At 41.0% G+C, this 18,842-nt stretch overlaps 1 protein-coding gene and 1 long non-coding RNA gene across 2 annotated transcripts in view; both read left to right on the top strand.

Moving 5' to 3' along the window:
* LOC134673802 (uncharacterized) overlaps positions 1-18,842 on the top strand; it is a 253,073-nt gene that overhangs the window by 94,500 nt on the left and 139,731 nt on the right. The window lies entirely within an intron of this gene.
* The window catches only part of LOC134673782 (ras-responsive element-binding protein 1-like), a 34,706-nt gene that overhangs the window by 12,936 nt on the left and 2,928 nt on the right, over positions 1-18,842 (top strand). The window contains exons 3-5 of the mRNA XM_063531808.1: positions 14,134-16,837; positions 17,348-17,984; positions 18,526-18,740. Of these exons, the coding sequence (XP_063387878.1) occupies positions 14,134-16,837; positions 17,348-17,984; positions 18,526-18,740 (3,556 nt within the window). The remainder of the gene's footprint in view (positions 1-14,133; positions 16,838-17,347; positions 17,985-18,525; positions 18,741-18,842) is intronic.

Genomic DNA, 18,842 nt, shown 5'->3' with positions numbered 1-18,842 from the left:
GGTGGTTTTGTATTTGGTTGGTTAATCAATAAATGAATAACATCCCGAAAATATACAAACTATTTGTTTACTTTTATTTAAGTACATAAAGATACAGAGTATTAGCGTTCCCTAGTCAACTAGGAACTGTAGGAACCCCAAACCGTTGGCCACGGAACGCAGGCACCGACCGTTATGCTTTTGTTTTAAATGGCGATCGGCGCAGCGTCATCAGCGTCGAGCGTGCGTTCCATAGCCCTCTGGTATGTCAAGTTAGTCAGGAACCCTGGTCATGCGCGCCTATAGTCTACTATGATATGTGTCGCTTAACTTCAAACTCTGATAAATCCATTCGACCCTCAGCAAATATCTACCCTATTACCTTTTCTTAATACCAAAATCGCATAATCTGACAGGTGGATTTACCCGAGTTTAAGTTAAGCGACTGATATAGCTATCCAATACGCGTGAAATAATAACTATGTACATCATGGTAAAGCGATTATATCGCAAGTCAGGAGCAGTACCGTCTTTACCATAAGGGCACACGGGGCCCGTGGCCAGGGGGCCCCAAAGGACAGACAGTAACAGTATATTTGATTACTCATAATAAATAGAAGATCATAGTAGAAAAATGTTTGTTTAATTAGCTTTCTTTACTTTCCAAAAGGGCCCCAAATTCTTATGTGCCCAGGGGCCCCAACCACAGAATAAATAATAGTACTAAGTACAGAAGACTCACTCTCTAACAAAACGCGTCTGTTACGATCAGCACAGATATGGCCGCTAGGTGGCGACAGCGCCACGCGCGGCTTATGGCAAACCCCAAAATTGGAGTGGAACGGATGTACTTTTAGCTACCTGTAGCAAAGCGACGAAATCGCGGAGTGAGCCACGCCTGCCCCAACATAGTTTAAGACGGCCCTGATCAGGAGTTAGTTAAGTGTTCAAGATTTTCAGCAACTAAGTTATTTAGAACCAGAAATCGACAGCACCCTGTTTTAACTTAGGTACACCTAGGTTTCTCTGCTCAATAACAAATCGAACTATCTATCGTATAAACAGGATGCGAACCCAATACAGACCATATCCTTATCTCTGTAGCTTATGACCGCAATATGACCCTAAAATGACCGTAAGCTGACCGCGGCACGCGCTGCAGTTGACACCGACCATTATGACTATTATGACCCCTCAGATCATAAGACCAGTTGACTCTTGAAGGGTTACATGGTTTGTATGTGTTTAGATGTGTAGGGTTAAGCACATTGATTGAAAAACTTGAAAGAAATAGACACAAGTACACAACTAATAGGCCCTCAAATGGTTCCATAAGCCAGTTGTCGGTAAATGAAAACATTAAGTACATGATCAAATAATCTCGGTTAAAGTCAGAACGTTCTGTGACAGATCCAGGCGGTTTTGTATTTGGTTGGTTAACCAATAAATGTTATAACTACCCGAAAATTTACAAATTGTTGGTTTACTTTCATTTAAATACCTCAAGATTCGACAATAGGTGAAGTTTTTGGCTTAGGTTGACGGCGTGAAAAAATCACATGACATTAGTTAAATTATACTTAACCGTGCAAAAGGCTCATAAAAATCTAATTCGCAACTGCAAAGCGCTTTAAATTGACTATTGACTATGAAATTTAGAATTTAAATTAACAAACATTGTTGGTTGTTATTCAAACAATACAAATAGACGTCTACCAGCTGAGAGGATGTAAGAATATGCGCGTTTCAATAAAACTTGTGACGTTTCAAGTACTGTCCAGCACTTGTTGTTGTGGCTACAAAAATAATAGATATAATATTGTCTAATTGATTTATTGAAGTGAAAACTTCTTTAGCGGCGCTGTGCATTTTTTGTAATGGGGAAAAAATGTTAAACTCGCGTGAGCGTAAGACTTAAGACGCTTCGTAAGACGGACACGTGGCCTGATCGAAAAACTGTTACAATGTCATTGAGTTTTCACTTCTGCCGGCACTCCCGGAGTGCAACCCGCTGTTTTTTTTTACATAAGTAGGTGCTAAGTGATTGCTAAAACTGAAGTAAACACATATTATTTAAGACTAGTCAAAACAATTTATTTCACTATCATAGTTTCTATTTGAAAACCACTTGTTCAGACTTAAGTCAAAGGCGGTATCCTTTGCTCCATCTACGTTTGATAGTCGCATACTCTAGTAATTATGCGTGTTGTCTCTTGTTTGTCCAACGATTCTATAAGGTTTCAGAACACATCCCACTAGATGGAGCAAATTGAAACCCGCGCAATCACGCGACCGTTTAATTTCTTTAGCATATGTGAAAATTTGTACGATTCCATGTTTGGTACTCAATGTCGAATAAATTGCAAATATTTCTACATAATTTGACAAACAAATAGCTTAATAACAAGATTAACATGACAGGATACTTTTTATCTCGGATATTTTGCCTATATTGAGTGAAATTCGGGGAGAAAACGCCTTCTATGCTAAATGGTATGCAATGTACCTATACTGCCCAAATAGCGCTATGGCAAAAGATAATTCATTGCTAACTTATACTTTATTTTCTATAGCTGATAGTTCCATTTTCAAGTTTTTGAGATAGCGCTATTCGGCTTAGGAGGGCACTATACCTGTCCTGATGCGATATCTATAGAAAGTCGTCTACGTCTCAGAAAGATGTCTGTAGACACAAGTGGCGTTACAAAAGGATGCTTCCTCTCAGAGTCTGGCGCATTCCAATGGCGTAATGAGATGTTTTCTCTTTAATAATTGTCTCACTGTTACGCCGAAATAGTTCATACTACAAAGGCCGGGAAATAGATTGCCGGCCGAGGGTGACATAAAGGGAAGCGAGGCCAATTTATAAACACGAGGACTGTAATTCCTATCCCCGCCGAGGTATGTACAATGCTTTACTAAAATACGTGGAAAATAATAAGTTAATAACCAAAAATTTAAAGATCCGGCATGGCGGGGGTATCCGGTCTAGGCTCACTAGGCAATGTTGAACAAAAATCCAAGCAATTTTGGAAACTTTCCAACAACAAATCAGTATGTTTGAGTAAATTTATCTCCTTTACACTTTCCGAATTCAATAATTAGCCGACTTATCTGGTCATTAGTCATACTTTCTAAGTGGGCCACAAAATCGTACATTTACTCATTGTATCAGTTTGCCGAAGGCGTTGGACATCTAAACGGTACTTTTATCTGGAGATAACCGGCGGTTCCGGTGCCGAGTTAGGGCAATTGGACCGACTTGATAAAAGATGAGTAATGGGTTTACGTTTAAGGCACGGGACACTGATGACTTCGTTTTTCAAGATAGTTCTTGATAGTTGATTGATAGAAAAGGTGTAGTTTAATTTAAAAAACCGGGCAAGTGCGATTCGGTATCGCGCACGAAGGGTTCCGTACCATAATGCAAAAAAAAAAAAAACAAAAAAAAGCAAAAAAAAAACGGTCACCCATCCAAGTACTGACCACTCCCGACGTTGCTTAACTTTGGTCAAAAATCACGTTTGTTGTATGGGAGCCCCATTTAAATCTTTATTTTATTCTGTTTTTAGTATTTGTTGTTATAGCGGCAACAGAAATACATCATCTGTGAAAATTTCAACTGTCTAGCTATCACGGTTCGTGAGATACAGCCTGGTGACAGACCGACGGACGGACGGACGGACGGACGGACAGCGAAGTCTTAGTAATAGGGTCCCGTTTTACCCTTTGGGTACGGAACCCTAAAAAAGTGTCACGAGTTGACAACACCTTGTCTGCCGTTTAACTTGAGACATATCGACTTAGTAGGCAGGCTCGTGTTGTGGGTATCAGATGACGATATATTACTTATATATATAGATAAATACTATACACATAGAAAGCATCTATAATTCACGAACAAATATTTGTGGTAAACAACTAAACATAAATAAAATATAAATGTCCTTACCCGGGATTCGAACCCGGGACCTCCTGCTTCGTAGACAAGGTCACTACGGAGTAGGTTAGGAGGCCATCTAATATAAACCTTGTAGAGTGTAATGTAATTTAAACAATATAAGATTGTTTAATTAGCCTTAATAATTCTTATTAAAAGTAAAATGCAAACTGGACTAGTATCCGCTGTACGCGCAAATAATTTCTTTACTTTGGTATACCGGGTGTGGCCTGTAACATGAGCAAATAATTAAAACATAGATTGTACTCCTCAAACGGTGACACTTTTGTTAAACAACTTTAAAAAATTATGAAGTATATAGACTCCCTATTTTTCATACAAAATAAATATTATGTTCAATGGATACCATCGCCATGCCACTTCATTGTGATTGACGTTGCTTGTCACGCCTTAAACATAACAAAATTCGCGATACATTGCGTCTTAGAATAAACTTTGAAGTTTATTAAAAATCAAACCACATTATTTTTAAAAGTTGCTGAACAAATGTTGGTCAGTATGAGGAGTACAATCTACAGTTTAATTTTTTGCTCGTATTACAGGCCACACCCGGTATGTACCTACCTATTTTTATAGTAGTTATGTAAATATGGAGCCTTGATGTTTTTTTACTGCGTAATTTCGCAGGAATCCGCTGTGAATGTAGCTTGTTAATTTCTAATCGCAAATCGTAAATTAAAGTATGTACGTCTTTGAATAACAGAATGAATACCACGTCATTGCCAACACATGTCACTGGTATCAGAGAGCCCTATTCGAACAATGAGATACTTAAACACTAGATATTGATTGGATATGTCAGTGTAAAACAGGTGTCAAAAGTGACGTTATTGTTTGAAGAAACGTCAATTTTGACACTGACATATCCGATCCATATCGTTTCAATATCTAATAAATATTTGACGTATCTCATTGTTCGAATGCCTTCGAATACGGCTGAGAATTAAGGTTGCATTCGGATTCAGACTGCACCAGCGCTACTGCAGCGTGCAGCCGGCAGCAATGTTGTAGTAACACTGCAACAATGACTCTGGTGGGGCTCTATTCGAATTAAATACTTTATAGTATTTTACACATGGCTTGAGTACGATTACAGATATCAATACAATTTTGCATTTTAAGGCTATAAATTGTAAGGATATGACAGCTGTCAGCGTACCCAAGCGGATGGGTATGTGAAAATGTCGATAAATATTGAACGTATTATGACTTTTCAATCGTATTATTCGTAATAAATTAAATACACCCATGGACAAAGGACCCCGCAGCAAACATAGGTAAAAAGTGGTTTCAGTTAAATCCGCACGAAATTTTAGTATGATGTTAATTTGGCTCTCCTGATTATTTTTTTGTATGGGCACAACTCTATCAGAAGTATACTTTCAGAAATAATCTATTTATTTGAAAACCGTAAGAAGGTAAAATGGTAAAATTTTCCCAAAATAAACATCAACCTCTTTTTTTTCTTCATCAAATTGTAAGTAACTTCACGCATTCATCAGGAAATGGCCACAATTTTCATATAAACCATTACCAAATGTGTCACGTCTCGTTTTAAATATGTTAGTCGTAGGTTTGTTACACGTGCCCAGGTTGTTTACCTTTGCACCGCACAGGAAATTCTGATAAACAATAGATTTTTGCTGTTCCCCAACATTCTAATGATTGCAGACTGAATCATATTTCATTAATGAAAGCACCGTTAACTGGGGTTACTTCGCGAGTCGCGGGGTAACATTGATCTTCGATTTATAGGGTTCCATACTCAAAGGGTAAATTCGGGACCCTAAAGACTCCACTGTCCGTCTGTCCGTCTGTCTGTCACTAGGCTGTATCTCATGAACCGTGATAGCTAGAGAGATGAAATTTTCACAGATGATCTATTTCTGTTGTCGCTTTAACCACAAATCTAACCTCCCAAAAAACGCCAAAAATATCACGTTCGTTGTATGGGTACAACAAACGTGATATTTTTGGCGTTTTTTGCGTAATGGTACCCTTCGAGCGCGAGTCCGACTCGCACTTGGCTGGTTTTTTTTTGAGGAATAGGGAGTTTATTTTAGAATGCTAGCTTAAGAATTTTATGTTGTGTATTAACTGTATAAGAAAAATATATGTATGTATATACACATCTAACTATAATATGAGATTCAACAAAAAAGTCCTACAGATATTTACCACGGTAAAGCGCTTGGACAAGCTCGAATTGCAAGGCTCCATAGTCTACACTAACCGCTTGTTATTAGGAGGGATGTGTCCTAATTTCCTACCATCATGGTATAATATATAGAACACTAAAGTACCTAATCGATACTGCCTATATATTAATGACCAACTTGAGCAAGGAACGGCCGCCATCTTGGAAATGATCGCTATGCACGTCAGGATCGCGCCTTCCGCACCTAACGGTGGTTATGAAGCTTATGGTTATGACACTCCTGAATCTTGAGTGAGCTTGTCTATTAATACATTGTCTCCACTGAGTTCTTTATAATAGGTAAAACTTTAATGAGATTCGTTGTCTATTGCGTTTTGCCCCAGCGTACAACCTTTTTAGGGTTCCGTACCTCAAAAGGGAAAAACGGAACCCTTATAGGATCATTCATGACACACGTGGCTATCCGTCTGTCACAGCCTATTTTCTCCGAAACTACTGAATTAATTAAATGTTGAAATTTGGTACACACACATGTAACGTAAACAAAATAATTTGAAACATAGGGGGCACTTTTGGGGGGCAATTAAAAAAACAAAGTTTTACAAACTATATCATGTTATAAATTAAATGAAAGAGCTCATCTTGAGAATTTCAAATATATTTTTGGAGCCATTGGGGGGGATATGTGGGACTCCCTCCTGCAGCCATCCTCTCCTATTAAGAGGAGGAGAGGAGGTATACCCACTAAAAGCCACTCCGGCGGCACCCTTCTTACCGTTTTGAAGCCAGCGTACTTACAACCTAGTGTAGCACTCAGTTTAAACTATGGACGGTCAGCTATTCCTTAGATCATATGAGAAGGACAACCAATATGACTTGGAACTCCGGTAGCCGTTTAAGAAGTGTAACACTCTTGCGGTAGATGTCGCTAAGGGTCCCCTTGACCTGTAATATGGTGGAAAGATTTGCTGGCTAGGGATGAGGTCTTGGTGGCTCAGATGGCAGGGCGCTGGAGTATCGATCCAGAGGCCGTGAGTTCAAGTCTCATCCAAGACAGTAATTTTCACTTTTAAATTTATTCTAAGCATATGAGAAGGGTTAGGTGCCTACATCTAAATTTAGAAGTTCCTATGGTTCGAATCCTAAAGTGATTTGTTTCGTTTAAGCTCGTTTTGTATAAGTATCCCACTCCATTGAATTTTTGAAGGCCATACTTACACTGGTTTTACTCCAGCGTTAGGATCCGATATAGACACCCATTAAGTAGAATATAAACGTACGGTATCGGTACATTGATACCTCCTAAATTAGGAGTCCTAATACGACAAGAAATGAAACGCAGTTATGTGCGCGCTATGGCTATGAAGCATTCGACATCCGAAAACCAATCGAACCGACTTTCTCTGAACGGAAAAGTGTCCTAATTGCGCTGAACGAGTGAACTGAATGAACGAGTGAACGATTGAATGAATCGAGCGAGAATATTAATTCTTGAAGGGCTGAGAGTAACGGAGCGGGCGACGTGCCTCGGTTTTGTATATGTTGTAATGAACTGTAGTGTTCATTATTACTGTTGTCAATGGATTCTTGGTATAAATTGATGCTTATATTATAATCTTTTGCATAAAAACTGTCATTGAATAACATACTCAACAGAAAAACTACATAAGACTTATTCTATCATATCATTTTGCTTGATTTAGTAACATTTGTACGTATTTAATTAGATACATATTTTGTTTCACTATCACTATTTCAACTCAGCCAATATTTTAAAAGAACTCAAAATTGTATGATACACTCAGACATAAAATACAAAAAAAAACACAGAAAACGCTCATGTCATGTTTCATCTAGTTGACCTTATCACGTCTAGAAATCATCTTGTCAAAACACGACAAAAAAGACTGGCCATGATTTACATAAACAAAAAAATTGTAGCGAGCCCGATTGAAAATGTGACATGGGAATCGTAGATGTATCCCACGTAATTTCGGCAGCCTTTTCATTAAATTTCTCTCAAGACGAACTTCGCAAATGACCGTGCTACACGTATTATCAATTTCTAGACAATAGCAGCCTTACCGTTGTCACATATCGGACTCGCCTTTTATCTATTTCCCGTAAACATTCTAATCTAAATTCTATCGCTACAGCATAAAGATGAAATTCACTTGGTGCAAGACTTTTGAAATCGTCAGAACTTATCAAGTAAGTAGACGGTAGGCAGTAATTGTCGATGGCGACACCATAAATGAGGGCTTAGAGATACGACACGGTGTAATCCAGTACCGTTAAGGCCCATTGGAGTGTGGAAGAAAGCAGCGGGACCGGCGACGTCCTCGCCATATCAATCAAAACGCTTATAATATGCGCGCGTACTTTATGGACGAATAAATAAGGAGTATAATCGATTGACGCTAAGGACGAGTCGGGATGGCGATAGGTCGATTTAAATTCTGAATAAGCGGGAAGGAGGAAGTCTGAGACGTGTGCGCATCTATGTCACACCTCTTCTCCGTATTTGAACTCGAGTGAACCCGAGGATTTGATGGTTTTCGTCCGGTTATCGTGATGTCCAGGAGAATAAATCAGCAGGCGATTGTTTTTGAAGCACGATCATGTTTCGCGAAGAATCGTTGATTTTATCGGTTGGCGTCCGGTTTGAGTTTAGAATCGAGTTGGAATCACAAGTCGATTTCTGATAGTAATCCACCTTGAATTAAACGCTTAACCAAATGTATTAATTAAGTACTTACTTAAGGAGCCCACTGATTAACAGGCCGCCGGACGGTATCGGCCTGTCAGTTGTTCGGAACTGTCAAAATTTTGTTCTAACTGACAGGCCGATACCGTCCGGCGGACTGTTAATCAGTGGGCCCCTTTAAGTATTTCTTTCTACCAGCCCCCATCCGTGACTTCGTCCATAAAGAAGTAGGTAGGTAGTTAAAAACTTTGAGCAACTATTTCGATCACATTATAATTATGGACCAAACATTAATGAAATATGTACCAGAGTTCTCACATTTTTCATCTACCGCGACAATTTCAGTAGGTATAAGATCCTGATCGTATTTCGTTCGCATTTCTTTGAACATAATACCAAGAATTCTTGCGTATAGTTTCGGTTAAAATACGGCATTTTATATACGATACGAAACAATTGAAGTGCCGTGTCATCGGTAAATATCGTGGAGTTGCGTTTTGCGCCCAAAATCTGCATTTTTGGAAAGATTACTTCCCCGAAATGTGTTTGTATTGTACGGAGGCGCGTTGAATTCGTTTTGCTGTGGCTTCATAATTTCACACATATTCGTCTATAAATTGAGAGAATATATAATTATAATAACATATTTCTTATGTATTTATTTTATTTTTATTATATGAAGGAAGCGAAAGAGGTATGTCAGGATCAGTGGAGATCCGTGGTCTCTGTGAGGCGTAATTATATGTATGTAATTATGTGTGTATATTTCGTGTACACTTAAGGCCTGTGCACACCGGCTGCGTGTGCGTGCAGCGTTGTAGTATACAGATCCTTATGAGAGACGGCACACCGCTTGCGTGACGTGTGCGTGTGCGGCTCCAACATTTTAGCGCACGCACACGCGCACGTCACGCACACGCAAGCCGGTGTGGCTCGGCCTTTACTCGTAGGTTATTCCGTATGTTATACTGGGTTTTAAAGACAATGTATATTATGATTAATTAATAATATTAATATACTACATATTGGAATCTGTTAGAACTCTTAGCTAGTTAATACCTACCCTTTGTATATGTTAATTTATTACTAATCTAGAACAAAAATACATCGTTCTAGATTTTATCACACATTGAGTATATGACCTGTTTTCTTTAATACGCCGCCGGTTCGTATTTCCTAAGATCTGACGGAACTTGACACCGCTTACGGGTAAATACTTCATAAAATACCTAAATAAGGCATTTTAGAGTAGGGTAACTAGGAAATAGGTGTTTTACGGGACAGTCTCATTCCTATTATACTGAAATGTGGATTCCTTCATCTACAAATAGTGACGTAGCTATAGGCGTGGGCGATTTTTTTCGCTCACGGCCTCGCACTTTCGGGGGCCTCGCAAAGCCAACCTTTTTATTACATTGGGAAAACACATTGCTAGTTATGCGCGCTTAATGCCGCGCCACGATATGACCCGACCGGATGGTACTAGTCCGATCGGTTCTATTGTCATGTATTTACTTATGTCGTCATGTTGTATCTCTTTTTTGTATTAGCTGTGTAAAATGTGTGTAATCTTTTTTTCGGTGTATTTTATGTTTCTTTATTTTATTTTATTTTTTGTCTGTTACCTTCCGTGATTATTTCTCACTTGATGGTCTCATCGGAAGATCAGCGCTGGAAGTCGCCAGCAACATGCTGAGATGGGACCATGTCGCGACACTTTATTTTTCACTGTTTTTTCTATGTATGTCTATTGTCTGTGTGTTTACGAATAAAAACCTATTCTATTATATTCTATTCTACATTGAAAAGGGCCTCGCAGATGGGGTTTTTGCCCACGGCTAGATTGGATCACGCTACGCCACTGCTACAAAGTCTCTAAGCCTTCCAAACTTTAGCCCAAAAATTCTGTTGTACCAAAATATGTACATACATGGTACCTATTCGTAGGTCATAGGTACAATAAAATGGATGCCTTTTCAGCTACCTAGCAGTGAGACCTATAATGTAAACCTACCTAAAACCATTCTACGATTCAAAATTAGTCTATTCAACCCTATTGCCATTTCACGGCGCGAGTCCCTTGGTAAAAGAAAATATGATGCGACCTCCTTTGACATTAAACAGTATTTAGCAGAGGAAAAGTACCTAAATAACTATATTCCCGATATAGTTATTTAGGTACTTTTTCCTCAGTGTTAATGTGGTATCGGCACACGGCAATTTCAGTTTCAGATTTCCTCCTTGCGTAACCGGACGTATATCTGCACTCCATAACATGTTTCTAATTCATGAATGAGATACCAATCCGGCTTCGGCAAGGTGTCTTGTTCTATCACAATTAAAACACAAAACTGTCACAAGTCTTCAACAAACCCTGAGCAAACTTATACCTTGATGCAAAGTGTTAAGATGCATATTTAAATGAGGCTTCCTAATCTGTTACGGTATAGTTTTAATTGGTGCTGTGACATTGCTGTGTTGCAATTGTTTTGCATCAGTCGACAGTTTTAGGCGAAAACAATGTTTCATTGATAAATCGTAATCCGATTCGGTCGGAAATCGTGGTTTTGAAGGAAATTCAGTTTTCATAATATCCTGGAATTCTAAATTGGGCATTTTATTTTGGAGTTTTTGCACTAATCAGGTTTTTATGCTTGTCAACTTAATTGACTGATAGTAAAAATCATAAATGAAGACATTATTCCGATTTTAGTAGGTTTACCTACGCTGCCGTTAAAATAATCAATCAAACAAAAGAAAACCCCGTCCATTCTATAGAATTTACGTATAGTGTATTGATCTTTCATGTACACTGTATCTAGGTACTTTACCTGCTAAACCCCTTGCACCATTCCAGTAACCTGGGATAACCGGTTAAACCTGGATTTATAATAGTTGCTAGTACAATTCGACACTGGGTTAACGGTTTAACCCCGGGTTAGTTGGAATGGTCCAAGTGGCCCTTAAACTATTTTCTGACACGAAAAGTCATTGAAGTAACTTTAGTTTTCGAAAACCGTTTTTTTTTTCGGTTACTGAAATAGGTAATGGAGCCTAATTTGGCAATTTCTAGCTGTTACTTTAAATATCGCGTAAATCTAATGCCGACGTAAAATTAGGTTGTACTTACCAAATTCTAGACTTCTTTTTCTCCAATTTTCAACTTTTGGGTACCAAAGAGACAGTTTTATAACTGAAATCTGTATTTAACAGGTTTGCGTACTTACGAATTAATCTGCCTAAACCATTCTGACTCACGGCCCTGTCAATCGGGAATTAACGGTGACATCCATCTGACCATTTCAGTGTTTTATCATCAACTTATGAGACTCGGGTACATGATGATTAATTCACACGTACGTAATGTGAAAGTTCCCTGACAGTTCAGATGTCGAGTACTGAGCGGTCTTGCATTACGTGCGATCCGAATCCGATCCGAACCCGTGAAAATATGGTCCGTAGTAGCCGTAGAACTATTTCTATGGTAAGTTACGCACTAAATCCGATCTCCGTCATCCGATTTCTTTCCGTCATTCAACGTGTGCGGTGTGTAACTTACATAGAAATAGTTCTACGGCTACTACGGACCATTATTTTCACGGGTTCGGATCGGATTCGGATCGGACGTAGTGCGAAACCGCTCTAATACTTGATATATTTTGACGTACAAATAACATGATATCCTAATTGTTAAGGGTGATTTCAGTATATTTAAGTAGTTCGTGATATATTGCAAAGCAAAAGAATTACATCTTATTAATACAATATTACTTGTTAGGGGTCATCCATTAATTACGTCACACCAATTTCTAGGGTTTTTGACCCCTCCCCCCCCCTTGTCACACTTGGTCACATTTGGCAAACCCCTCCCCCCCTAGTGTGACGTCACATTTTTTCTACGAAATCGCCAAATCGAATTAAGTAAGTACCTAAGTATTATTAATATTTTATCAAAATATTTTTGACGATATAAATATTAGTAATTTTATAACCCAAAACTGCTTAGGAAAGAAAATTAAACGATTAAAAACTATTTTCGTTTTAAAAACTTGTTATTTAAATGTACAGCGAACTAAATAATTTAATTAAATTTTCGGTTACTGATGAAGTTAATGTGACGTCACAAAGTTTGTGTCTCCCCCCTCCCCCATGTCACAATATGTCACATTTTCTTGACCCCCTCCCTCCCCCTAAACGTGTGACGTAATTAATGGATGACCCCTTATTGATGTAGGTATGTCGAAAAGACGACGCACAGCCAAGACCGTAGTAGACATACACTAAATAACAATATTTCGAAAATCTAACCTAGCCTAAAATTGGAGAATTGGGGATGAAAGCCTATAGATATGAAGATATGACAAATCATAAGTTTACCTAGTTGTTAGGTATGAGTCGAGGCATTTACCTACCTGAATTATATTACGTCTATCGTGTAAATTTTACACAAACATTTCTCTCAAACAAGATGCCTTTAGGTTTTATTTAGACATCTACCCTTTTAAAATTTTTACTTTTCAGTATATTTCAAGCGAGCAAAGTCTAAGACACGTAAGTCGCTCATTACTGCCGCAGTATCGATTACAAGTTATCTTTCTTAATCTAAATACCTAAAGATAAAACCTGCTATTGAGCGAGCATCCGAGAATAGCCATAAAAACAACGATATCTTCTAACGTGACTCACCTGCAAATATCTATAACTGTATGTATATTTTACCGCGTTAGGAGAAAAGGGCTTATATTTACCATAATGATGAAAACATAGGTCGTTTTAGAACAGAGAAATGTGTAGGCTTTAGACTAGGGTGTCGACGGCACTATTGATTTTTATGCCCTAACCGCGGCAGACTATGCAAATAATGAAATACCTACGTAGTTGAAACACTTGTGTACGTGCGACAGAATCTTTCGAGACAAAGGGCATGAATCAGACAAAAAGCTTTGTTTTCTAACTAATAGCGATCGATATTGTTGTGGAGCCGTTTCGAGTTTAGGTGCGCGCGCCCTCTGTTGCCAGGTAGCAGAACTTGCGACAAAGAAAGCGGTTTCAAAGATTGTTTAGCGTATTTTTAGTTAAAACCCGGCTTGGTAACATGACGAATTGAATAATACAATGCAAATCTATTAACTGATTGACGTACGTGTAACCTCGCACCCACAATGAGTGTTACATCTCATTGTATTATTTTAATAAAACCATCTACATTAGTATTACCAACTAACCGGCTGAGTCACCCATTGTAGAGTTTTCTTGGAATAGGAAAATGAAAGCGATGCGTTATTCAAACAGAGAATCAATCGTAATCACACTGTTTTGTCGTTGCAGAAATCAAAACAGAGGAGGTCATCAGAGAGGCGAAGATCGAGACGAACGAGATGGAAGACATGAGGGCGGAAAAACAGGAACCTAGAGTGACAAGGACAACAAGTATCGACAGCGATAACCGCTCAGACAGGAGCGAAGAGGACGACTCTAGGAGAGCGCGCAAAAGGGCTGCGTCAACATCACCATCCCCAATGCCGCTCGACAAAAGATTCGCACGATTTGAATGCCCGAAATGCGGCCAACATTTCGAATCCGGCAACGCCTGCGATCTCCACCGCTTCACCGTCCACGGAGACGAAACGCGCGGCTTCAACGATCTCACTTTCGTAGATTTCTCCAGCAAAAAGTTCCCCGAAATAGCTCGAGGAGTCTGCGAGCGAAACCCTCACGTTTCCATCACGGAACAGAGGTACAGATGCGAGATGTGTTCCAGAGACTTCCCATGCAGGCAGGCCTTGGATATACACAGGAAAACCTGTGCTGATCCCGTCAGTGTGCAGAGCCCTGAACGCATCGATCGTCGAGAAGACTTCTTTGCCAAACTCGACTTGAGAAATCGATACGGTATTCCCGGCACTTTAACGCCTCCTATGGAACGCTTCACGCCCAAATTCGAAGATTCTCACTACACGGGCAACGGCATCCGTCACATTGATGCCGCTAGAGACTTGGCCGATATCCAGTCTATCTTAAACGTAACCTCAACTGGAAGTCTCTTAGAAAGACTTACCGGTACTAGAGTGCCTTTGGAAAGTTCGGTCTTAACCCCTCCGGATACTGTTGGCAAAGAGAGGGAACAAGAGGAGACGCAAGACAACTTCGCTGCTGAGTTCAGGCGAATGAAACTCAGAGGTGAATTCCCTTGTCGATTATGCCCAGCCAAGTTCCCTAACCTTCGAGCTTTGAAAGGCCATAATAGAGTTCATCTGAGTGGAACCGGACCTGGGCCTTATCAGTGCAACATGTGCCCCCACGCGTCTCTAGACAAAGCAGCGTTGGTAAGACACATGAGAACACACAACGGTGACCGTCCGTACGAATGCGCCGTCTGCAACTACGCCTTCACTACCAAAGCTAACTGCGAACGGCATCTGAGGAATCGTCACGCCAAAGTCACTAGAGAAGACGTCAAGCGCTCAATTATCTACCATCCTTCAGAGGATCCTAACAATGATGAGGTCAACTCTAAGCTAGCTCGTGATGAAGTAAAGAGATCCCTAGCTTTTCAGTCACCGCCTGAGTCCGACAGGCGCCCTGAACCCACCGGACGCGACACCCCTCTGTCTCACTTCACGCCTAGCTTCATCACCGATAGACACCCCGTCGCTTCGTTAACCCCAAAACCTTTAGCAGACCTACCTATCGTACCTAGAGACCCAGAGCCACCAGCGCCTAGAATCAAAGTAAAAGGCATCGGGCAGCTGAGGCAAATACCCGAGTTCAGGCCGCCAGAGTTCCCCATTAAAAACAACGATGACGTTGACAACTATGATGAAGAGACGCCAGTGGATCTCAGCACCAACGACAACTGTGACGTTCTTGATCTTAGTAAAAAGAAGCGTGATGTAGAAGAAGATGTGGAACCTAAAACCAACTCTCGACCGGCGTTCGAACCTGATCCCGCCGCCGTCGCCGCCTCCACTTTCGAGAAGACACAATTCCTTCTAGCGCAACAAAGACTCTTCGAGACTTCCCTGCCCAAAATTGACCCTTCCTACTACGCTACCCAGCTGTCGCAATTGTACGCCTCCGTCCCAGGACTACCCGGTTTACCCGGCCTTCCGCCATCCTTTCCTATCAACCCCTACTTTCTTCAACCATCGTTTTTTCCCCACCCATCTGATTCCCAAGAGCTGGCGGAAATAAAGCAGCGTATTCAGAAGGAAATCATCCGCGGCCTGAGCATGTCTGGTGGTAGACTGGTGACCGGCGAGCAGGAACCCCAGCCTAAACAGGAGCCGGAAGAAGAGGAACCAACTCGAGACAGCTCTCCAGTCCCGCCTCCCCGCCCCGAATCTCCGCCTCGGCCGTTAAACAATTTGATCCAGCAGAACGATTCAGTTAAAATGGTGATCAAAAACGGCGTGTTAATGCCTAAGCAGAAACAGCGGCGATATCGCACGGAAAGACCATTCTCTTGCTCGCAATGTTCAGCTCGCTTCACTCTCCGCTCGAACATGGAGCGCCACGTGAAACAGCAGCACCCTCAGCACTGGAGCGTGCGGCGACCAGCGCCGCGAGCGCCTCCACCATATCCATCATCAGACTCTCTAGCCGATAGAGTCAAGTTTGCGCTCCTAGCTCGACATTTAGAGCGACCGATCCAGCAGGATCGCTCGCCAATCCGTCGCGATTCCGACGAAGTTGCCGATAACGAGGAAGACGAAGATGATACCCTAGTTATAGACGAAGAGCCAGAGCCTGAAGTTAAGACAGAATTACGCGCCGCGCATATGGTCGCTGAAGAAATCCTAATGGCCTCGCGGCAGCAGGAGTTACATAAGGACTTTGATCTCAAGATCGCTGGGAATTTGATCAACAAGCCGGTGCCTATAGCAGAGAAGACTGAAGGCCAGGATATCCCGGTGCCTGTGGAGCCTCTGATGGTGCCGGTGGTACCGACCAGGAGCGATGAGGAAGAGGACGAAGAGGGCCTGGTCGCGTCGACGAGCGAGGGAAACAACTCCGGGAGTGATGAAAACAAGTAAGTATTGCTTAATAAACTTAACACTTTTTTACACGACTACCCAAAAAAAAAGAGTGTATTGTTTTCAGCGTTCATGCTTGTATGTATATATTTTTATGCTGATATTTTTATTACACCTACCCTAAAGTTTGATATTTATTAAATAAAAGTTACTTACAGTTTTGTAGGATTACCCTGACGCACTCTGTCCACCACAATCTTGAAGCACTGATTAAATTCACTCTTACTAACTGAAAAGATTTTTAAACCCACTGACTGATATTTACCTATTTCAACAAGATATATATTATGTATGTGTACTGTAAAATATGAAAAACTGTCAAGTAAAAAACCAGTTGTCAAAACGACACTAAATACTAACTAATGACTAAGGTCACATTGTAGCAGACAGACAACTTTTACGGTTAAAAACAAATACGGTTATACACATAATAAAATTATAGTATTCTATTAGTGCTGATTTAAACACAAGCAAATTCTATATACTAACGAAATACTTTGTTTTAGATCCGACGCAGACAACGGCGCCCAACCCCCCAAAAAGAAATCCGCCTACAGCCTGGCCCCGAACCGCGTCTCCTGCCCCTACTGTCACCGAAAATTCCCCTGGTCATCATCCCTCCGTCGCCACGTCCTCACACACACAGGGCAGAAGCCATTCAAATGCCCTCACTGCCCTTTACTTTTCACTACTAAGTCTAATTGCGACCGCCATCTTTTGAGGAAACATGGAGGCTCTGCGAGAGCTATATTAGCCGAGCCTATACCTGAGACAGTATCTCCGCCAAGCGATGTTAGAACCGTTCCAGAAAGACCATTCAAATGCGCGTCATGCCCTACAAGTACTTTCTCCTCTCTAGAAACTTTAAAGAAACACATGTCTTCGCGACACGGCACTGGGGAATCCCAGCCAGCGTCACCGAACCCTGAAGATGAAACTACGAATGGGGAGTTAGCGTTCAAGTGTCACTTATGTGAGGGGTCGTTCGGTGATCGGGGAGGGGCGCTGAGGCACCTGGCGGGCGCGCACGCGGCCGAGTACGAGCAGCTCGTGAGCAAGGGGGCGCTGGACGCGGCCAGCGATCGGAGTGAGAGCGCTGATGATGATGAGAAGGGGAAGCTCCCGGATCATGCTAATAGAAAGGTTAGTGTTTACTTTTGAATCCTAATTTTGACAAAATTTTAAGTCCTACAAGGCACCTGCATTTCTTTTGTTGGACATATTAACTCTTTTAAAAAATAGATAGGTATAAGTAATGGAGATTGAAAGACGCTGCTCTGTATTGTGTGTTCATCTAAATATATACATATATATATATCTTCCTGTATAAATTAGTCTAAATTTAAAACCCACGCCACATAAATAGCGCAATTGATGCAATAAAATTGGCCCTAGGTACGAAACTTGTTACAAACATTTATTTATTTTATTGTCTAACAAAATGTAAAACCAAATAATGTAATATAGTAATAACTAACCAAAAAGCCTTTACCAAATAGCATTCGGCTTACTAAAAAACTAAACCCTAAACGTTTCAAAAGTAAGGATAGGCCCTTTCATATAATGCCGAGCGAACATCAATGTGCACAAACGCCATTTGCGCAACAACTGACCCACTTCCTAAGGTCCGTCTTGACGAAGTAATATATAAGTTAACCCATTCTAACCCCCCCATTATCCTCAGGTGGTCTGCGCCTTCTGCGTGCGCCGCTTCTGGTCCGCCGAGGACCTACGCCGCCACATGCGCACCCACTCCGGCGAGCGGCCCTTCGCCTGCGACCTCTGCAGGCGGCGGTTCACACTCAAACACAGCATGCTGCGGCACAGGAAGAAGCATAGAGACGAGACGGACGATGAGGAGCCCACGCCGCCGGACACTCCGCAAACTGTTGGCAATGGGTGAGTACTGGTTCATAGTTCAACCTCTGCTGGAGGCGGTTCACACTCAAACACAGCATGCTGCGGCACAGGAAGAAGCATAGAGATGAGACGGATGATGAG

This window comes from Cydia fagiglandana, chromosome 19 (assembly GCF_963556715.1).
Source record: "Cydia fagiglandana chromosome 19, ilCydFagi1.1, whole genome shotgun sequence".
Taxonomy (NCBI): domain Eukaryota; kingdom Metazoa; phylum Arthropoda; class Insecta; order Lepidoptera; family Tortricidae; genus Cydia; species Cydia fagiglandana.
The sequence above is the reverse complement of the archived record's forward strand: the minus strand, read 5'-3'. Positions and strand labels throughout refer to the sequence as shown.